Raw genomic sequence first — 8,465 nt, 5'->3', positions numbered from 1 at the left:
CATGGTGTTTTATGTATTTTTTTTTTTTACATTTAAATAATATTAGCTTTGGGCTCGCAGGAGTAGCTTTTCATGAACCACAGAGATGATTGATCGGATTCTCATGTTTCTTTTTTTTTTTTCATTCATAGCAAATAATCCTTTTCAGATTATCACTAGAGCCATGAAAGTATCCCTGGAGATGGCAATAGTTTCTACTAGACCGTATAAAGAAGTGGTCATTATGAGATGGCGGAACGTTTGATAGTATGGACTATGCTATTATATGCATGATCTCCAAGCTATCTGGTGATATGTCATACGCAAGCATGGTCAGATATTAGTGACACTCGATCTCAAGTCTTGGCAATCACAAAGGAGATTAAGTCATCGCCTTATAGATAATCTCCTTTCCCAAATTTTGTGCGCATATGTCGTAATCTAAGAAACACAAAGAAAAATATAACGTGAAAGAAGGAAGAATAGGCGAATACAAGAAATGAAAAAGGAAGAAGTGAAGGAGAAAGGAAGAAAGATAGAAAAATTATTCTAACTCAATGCATTCATTTATTCGTATGGTTGCCTACAGCTGAAGCAAATGTCGCTCCCCCTTCCTCTTCCCTCTTGACTTATAGCAGACAAGTGAACTTTGAACAAGGACTCGGGCGTTTTATACCCTCCAAGGACTGGAGGGCGCTAAGGGGTGGCCTGCAAGGGGCACCGCAGGACACTATTCCCATATTCTCAAAATCTCGCGATCTTGCATAGTAATGAGTCGCTTTTACGATCCTCTGATGACATAAACTAACCGTGGTCAATGATACAAATACGTACATCGATTTTTATGTTTCTCTCTCTCTCTCTCTCTCTCTCTCTCTCTCTCTCTCTCTCTCTCTCTCTCTCTCTCTCTCTCTCTCCTGAGCCTTGGGGCAATGTTGGCGAGAGTAAGAATGCATCCATCACTGTGGGGTGGGTGAGGTGGGGTAGCAGGATTAGACAGGTACTGACCTTTCACCAGTGACAAACACGCTACACTTAATAACAAAGAAAGAAACGCAAACGCTAATAAAGTTAATCAGCAACCAATGTTTCAGGGACAACATATGCAAACAATACTCGTAAACATGCTTGTCTGTGCCTCCTATCGTGCACCTCTTGGCTCCCTCACTCCGCCCTCCCATCACTGAGTTAGCGTCGTGTACCGTTGTGTACCCAGAATCAAGTAAGTAAACTATTCGTAACACCTTTACTGCTGTAGGTAGGAATTAAAAGTAAATATAGAGCAATAGGTGAGCGCTCGGCAACGCGCGATCGAGGCACCCAGGTCGCCTTGACGGGGTGGCCACCTTGCATTCCGTTATCCACTTCAGCGCGTTTCTCATCAAGAACGATTACTTTTGACGCCAACGCATCGTCCAAGGAAGCTTCTCACAACTGTGTTGATAGTATACAGTCCGTCACGTCGCTATTTGCATTTCCTAGATATGTCGAGTCACTTCACACACAGCGTCTCCCTCCCCCACTTCCCCCCCCCACAAACACACAAAAAAAGACAGTGGGGATCTTTTTTTACAAATGGAAAGGTTATCCTCGTGTTCAGCCGTCGCTCTACATTCATGTTATCTTCAGAATGGATGGATATATATATGAGAGCGAAAGATGTAGTTATAATTTTTATCTTCACTGAATTTATAATTATGAACATGTCGGAGATCACGTGTGTATGTGTTAGTTTCTGAGGGTGAGAATGTGTCAGGTTAGACACGTCTAGCAAACCTTGATTTACGGCGCCGCCAACGAACGACACGTGCGTCACATTTCTGTGCGGGTGGCACTGAGCATTAATTAGACACATTAGGAAAGCCACCTCTTCCTGACCTCACCCTTGAAGCATCGTACTTTCAGCCTGTTTAAATCTCCAGGCACGTAACTCATCGCCTCTGAAGACACCACCAAGGTTTCCTATTGACAAAAAATAAAATAAAGCATGTTGATGAAAAGGTCAGGAAGCCAAGACTGTCACCGAGGAGGTATTGGGTGGGAGAGCCGCGCCTTGCTGCCTGACGCACGACACACCCAGACCACCACACCACGCCTGCTCCCGCCGGTCATCGTACTGCTCGATCTCACCTTAACCTCCTGACCTCCAACCTGGTACCCGCTCCGCGAGGTCATGGTGCGAAAAGAGACTCCGGATGTTTCAGGGTCTTTTCCAGCGTCCTTCCGGCTGTGCACGCGGTGGTTTCCCAGTCTGACCTTGAGAACGTTACCGGAAACCTCCCTCCCTCTTCCCAGCCTGACGTCACTTCCACAACGTTAGAGGGTGAGGGGAAGCAGAGGGCAGAGGGCAATTCCCAACACGAAAAATCAGGTTCCTTTAATCAAGAGTTATTCATATACGTTTATGCATGCAGGTGTTGCTAAATGATCGATGACAATGTTGATAATGATATATTCGCCTTCTGGCTGTCCCTGACCACCATGGCTAGCTCGTGTCAGTGTTAACTATTTTTTCCCCACTCCACTTTTGGCTGTAAATATTCTGGGGCAGCAAGGCAAAAGCGCTTTCTCCACGCCTTCCCTAAACGCCCTCCCGACCCGCCCTCCTTGTGCCACATCGTAAAATGCCTTCTTTTTCCGCCGAATTAGAGGAGGAGGAGGAGGAGGAGGAGGAGGAGGAGGTGGTGGAATACAAAGGAATACAAAGGAAAGCCAAACAGCAATAGACCTTTTGGTCCTTGCAAGGCTGTTTGGTAACTACTTCTAACTAGCTACAGGGAAGAGAGACAGGACAGCATAGCAGAAGGCTCCTCCCCACCCACCACTCCAGCTTGCGCTGGCATAGAAAAGGAGGAGGAGGAGGAAAAAAAAGACTGAAGAGCCCTCTGTTTACCCTCATTTGCTGAACTCAACATGGAAAACAGATTAAGAAAATAATAAACTCTTCCTCACGTTAACCTAAAACTGTTACAATATATCTCAGGGGAAATAATGATGCAAAATATAAAAGCCTATTTCGTTCCACCGGCGTTAATCCGTAGATGGCGAGGTGCGTGCGGCGGCGGGTAACCTGCCGCCGCCACCACTCTCACTCTCGTTGGCTCGGGAGCAAAAGCCGCGTTGTATTGTCTCGCGTCACACTCCCTCGGGTGCCTCCCTCCCACTCCGCGATTCTTGGTGGCTGATAACTACACTTGACCTGCGTATAGCAGAGCAACTCTGAGGTCACTGCCAAGATACACACACACACACACACACACACACACACACACACACACACACACACACACACACACACACACACACACACACAGCGAATAAAAGGGAAATTTTAGCAGTCACAGGAATGCATCGCAGTGGTCTTACCAAAACAATAATGGCCAGTTACTTGCGATTCTTTTACATCAAATTTAATCTTCCTTTCTTCTTTAAGTCTGTATACGAAATGATTAACGTGTGGAGGAGCAGGGAAGGGAACATAATAGGTGTTATCTATCCAAACACCTGCGGATTAAGACACGTGAAGGAAATTAATCATAACTCCCTTAGATCGCCGCCTGGTCTCGCTGTCACTAACGAACCTCACTGACAGGAAGATTTAAGGCAGGAGGGTATGAGACAGCCAGCCAGCCGCTTCCCCCATCACCAGTCACACCCCCGTCACCACCCACCGAGCTTTGAGAGCACCGACCAACAAATTTCACTCTCATTTTCTTTCCCCGGTGGTCTGATCACAATCACATCAATGACACACACAGACACGCTTCTGGGACTCCTCTTGTTCTTATCATATCATTTTCCGAATCAGGGAGTCACATCTCTCGCCGCGGCCACAAACTGGATGCGAGGCGGTCTTCCCGGTGGTGGTGGTGGGGTGGTATGGTGGTGTTGGTGGCGACATGCCGTACCTGCGTGCTCATAGCGGTGCGAGGTGTGGTCGGAGTCAGCACCCAACGCCGACTGACTGAGTAAGCCTGCCTCCGCTACAGCCCGCCGCCCTCACGTGCACCTGCCCCTTCCTTGCTCAGGGCTGCTCCGCTCGAATTTTTTTTTTCTTTTTTTTTTTGCTGAGCGCTGAAGTTCCTGAATCGTTTGGGGGAATTTATGGAGTGATAACCTGAGTGTGAGTCTGCGAGTGTCCCTGGGCAATGGACCCTTCCTTCCAACGGGTATCCTCTATTTCAACATTTCAAGCTATCTACACAGGGTGGTATATAAACACAGTTACTACACGAATTAAACAGCATAACGGTGTGTGCTAGATGAGGACACAAGCTTCGGGATGTTTAGTCTATGTTTCTTGCAAGGACGATAACACATTTCCCGGTTAATCGGAAGCTGAGTGTCACATATCACAGCCTTAAAGAACCCGCTGACATTCAATCATTCAGAGGTCAAGGCCATCGTTCTCTATTGACATCCTCCCCTCAACGCCCTCCCCAGTCTCTCTCTCTCTCTCTCTCTCTCTCTCTCTCTCTCTGCTTTATCTGTTTACATGTTCTGTTCTAGTAATATTTAAATCTTACACCATCACTCGTTCATTCTAAACATGAGCCGAATGAAGGAAGGTCAATATCCGGCATTAAGAGGTCGATCCTTCCTTTTAGGGGAGAAGAAAGAGAGAGGAAAATAAAGAAAAAATATTCCAGTACATGACCTTGTTGTAAGCAGAGCAGTCGCACTTCATTAGCTAGGAACATGCGTCAGGTGACATCCCAACAACACCTCACCTACCTGCCCAGATGACCTTGACCAGACACGCGCCGCGCACCCCACCCTTGCAATGCTTGTCTTCCACCCTTTCCTCCCCCGTGATGCCTCCCCCACACCCCCGCGGAGAGACATCAGCTCACCCCCAGCGCGGGAATAACACCACAAGGTAAATACAAACTACATACAGACATACAGCACCTCCCACGCAGCCTTGCCCAGCCCAGCCTCCCGGAACGCCACGCCTCTCCCAGCCACGCCTCGCCACGCCCCGTTCCTCCACTTAACGGCCCCCGCGGCGTGAGTTATGAAATATTACCGTAACAAATGAGTTATTAAGACATTCCTAGCATCTCTCACACATCGCAGTGGCGGATTTAAGTAACATAACACGAGGTACTGGCCCTGCATCTCCCAAGTATTCTGTGCTGGTATTATGAAGCTACGTGGATGTGTTGATAATGTGCATGTAGTATGTTCAGTTCAAGGTGACATCAGACAGCGATGTAGGTTATTTCCTGGCATTCTAAAACTACGTGAAGATGTTGATAATTTAATACAATCAACTCAAGGTGACATCAGACAGCGATGTAGGTTATTTCCTGGCATTCTAAGGCTACGTGTTGTTTATTATGTAGTATATTCAATGCAAGGTGATATCAGACAGCGATGTAGGTTCTGTGGTGGCATTCTACAGCTACAAGGTGTTGATAATTTAACATAATAAATTCAAGGTGATAATCAGACAGCGATGTAGGTTTCACTTCCATCATCGTCGTAGTACAACTTTCGCCGTGAGACAGCGAGGCAGCGAGGCCTATTAGGATCAAGGTGGCGTGGGTGGAAGGCGGGGTCAGGGAGTCCTGTTATCCTGTTTATTAGGTCAACATATCACACTTATCCTCTGTTATTTGATCAATCTATCTCATGTCGCTTCGGGGGCTGGTATCTGAGTGGGCCTTATATATATATATATATATATATATATATATATATATATATATGTATATATATATATATATATATATATATATATATATATATATATATATATATATATATATATATATATATATATATATATATATATATATATATATATATATATATATATTTTTTTTTTTTTTTTTTTTTTTTTTTTTTTTTTCTTTTTTTTCTTTTCGTTGTCCTTGGCCAGTGACCCTCTTACATAAAAAAAAAAAAAAAAACACCACGCCACCAACGAATCAAGTTCACGCGAAGAAAGAAATCACCGAGATTGAAAGAAAAATACTGACCACACTCCGAAATCCAGGCGTGTTTTTGGTACATAACGGAAGCTGTAAGAGGCCGACAGACCTACACACAGCAACTTCTATATAAATCACATGCATATATTGTATACCCATCATCCATATTTCTAAATCAACTGAGGGAGAAAGAAATCCACTCATGTTTCTGGCACATAAGGGGAGCAATAAGAAGCCAGCTGGCCTACATGTCTATATACACCTTTATTCTATATTCCTAAATCATTGAGGTGGAAAGAAAATATTGAACACACTCCGAATTCCACCCATGTTTCTTCATAAATAAATAAGGGATACTCTACAAAGCCAGCAGGCCCACACGCAACATCTGCATAAAACACATGTCTGTATATACCTATCATCCGTAGTCCTAGATCTATCTAATCTTCTTTCTCCCTATTAACGCGGCGCTAACAAACTGAGTCCATTATCTCAGTCATCCACCACTTTAATATAGAACCGGTTTCTTCCTATCTCTTTTATTTTAGAGTTAACTTTATTAAATATGAATCTGTTCACTTCTAGTCATATTCTGGTTACTAACCATATGTTATTCGTTATTCTTCTACTACTACTACTACTACTACTACTACTGATGATGATGATGGAAGTTGTGGTGGTGTTGGCAGTAGTAGTAGTAGTAGTAGTAGTAGTAGTAGTAGTAGTAGTAGTAGTAGCAGTAGTAGTAGTAGTAGTAGTAGTAGTAGTAATAGTAGTAGTAGTAGTAATAGTAGTAGTAGTAGTACCACCAGAGTTATTATTTATTATAACAGCAACAGCGGCTTCACAATACGGCTGTACTCCAGAGAGGGCCAGGGTTGGAGTCCCCGTCCTGGCGGAGACGCTAATAAGGACTTGCTTTCTTTCACGCCGCGACCTCCGTTCATCCTGTGCACCCAGCAGAAAATATGCACAGACGTGAGCCGAGGAGCTGTGACCTTACTGTCTGATGTTTTGAAAGAGAGAGAGAGAGAGAGAGAGAGAGAGAGAGAGAGAGAGAGAGAGAGAGTGTGTGTGTGTGTGTGTGTGTGTGTGTGTGTGTGTTATGTAAGAGAGGTTCTCGCCTAGGGCAACAAAAGCAGGCATAAAAAAAACGGCCCACTGTAGTGCCAGTCCCCAAAGAGAGAAGTCCGAAAAGAATTGTCCAAATGTGTGTGTTTATTGTGTGTGCGGGTAAGCACAAAGCAACAACCGGTCTGAGTGGGAAAGCAGAGGCCGGCCGTCATTCCCACACTTCTGCCTCACAGTATCGCATTGCAGCGGCCACTGGTTGAATGCTCGCACCAAACTTACTGGCTGATTAACTCCTAACTGTTATGTTCCCCGGGGCATCAAAACCTGTGTTGTTGTTGCGGCGCCAATTATACAATCACCCTTTCATCTTAGGTATCTGATTTACGGGAATGTCTACCAGCAATTAACTCCCGGTATTATAACTGGCCAGTATTCATCACTTGGCTAATAAAGATATGTCATGTTAACTCATGTTCTATTTTGCCATACCATTCTTCATGATGACCGGGGCGTTTATAACTGGGAATCATTGGCAATAAATTCTTACCTAATCTAGCTCATGAATTACCGCTCTCTGTGTCTTTGTCACGCACTACATGGGGGACTTTTAATATTAAGATGGCAAATTTCCTAATACTAAGTGTGTGTAATTACAAATTGTGGCCAATACACTCATGCCTCACCAAGGTTGTACTTTTTGTTGCATTACCACTTCATGCAACGGGAGATATGCAGTCATGTCTGTCAGTCAGTCAGTCAGTCTGTCTGTCTGTCTGTCTGTCTGTATGTATGTATGTATGTATGTATGTATGTATGTATGTACGAGTCTCTCTCTCTCTCTCTCTCTCTCTCTCTCTCTCTCTCTCTCTCTCTCTCTCTCTCTCTCTCTCTCTCTCTCTCTCTCTCTCTCTCTCTCTCTCTCTCTCTCTCTCTCTCTCTCCAAACATCCTTATCACATCCTGATATGCATTTTTTCTGACAGACACTTTTCTTTTTTTTTTTTTTTGCATTGCTTTTTAATCGCATTCTTTAATCTGTCCGTCTGTCAAGAATTTTCCGTCAGTAACTGTTTCCTTGCACCTCATTTCCGGCAAATCCACTTTCCCAATCATGCATTTCCTGCCCGCGTCTCACAGCCACGCATGAAAAGCACGCCACACGGCAATATCCCACGGATCAGGATATTTTTCTTTCCTCCTCTCCTTGTATCATATTTCGCATTTCTGTCTTCACTTCAAAACGACGAAGACTGGAAGAAACAGGCAGAGGATTTCTGAGTTTACCAATGAAAGGGACGAAAGAATGAAGGTGATGGTTAATTCCAGCATGAGTGAGGTGGGCAGGATACGGTTAAAAGATCTGTTTTGTCAATCTTTCCTTCTTTAAATCTACATATGCCGTGAACAAAATAACAAAGCATCAGATAAAAAAGGTCCTCAGCTTACTTATGAAAAGGATGGGAGTATGAAAATG

General features: G+C 44.3%; 1 protein-coding gene across 2 annotated transcripts in view; it reads right to left on the bottom strand.

Annotated features, from left to right (window-relative positions):
- Positions 1-4,033, bottom strand: part of LOC135092398 (venom phosphodiesterase-like) — a 17,599-nt gene extending 13,566 nt beyond the window's left edge. The window contains exon 1 of one of the 2 annotated variants that reach the window (XM_063990884.1): positions 3,888-4,033. In XM_063990884.1, coding sequence (XP_063846954.1) covers positions 3,888-3,899 — 12 coding nt within the window. In that variant the 5' untranslated portion in view covers positions 3,900-4,033. Of the gene's footprint in view, positions 1-3,560; positions 3,705-3,887 lie in introns of those variants that run through there. The other variant, XM_063990876.1, reaches the window with a different exon arrangement.
- Between the last annotated feature and the right edge of the window lie 4,432 nt (positions 4,034-8,465).

The sequence above is a fragment of the Scylla paramamosain genome, chromosome 3 (assembly GCF_035594125.1).
Source record: "Scylla paramamosain isolate STU-SP2022 chromosome 3, ASM3559412v1, whole genome shotgun sequence".
Classification (NCBI taxonomy): Eukaryota; Metazoa; Arthropoda; class Malacostraca; order Decapoda; family Portunidae; genus Scylla; species Scylla paramamosain.
Note: the sequence above shows the minus strand (reverse complement) of the source record. Positions and strands in the feature narration are given on the sequence as shown.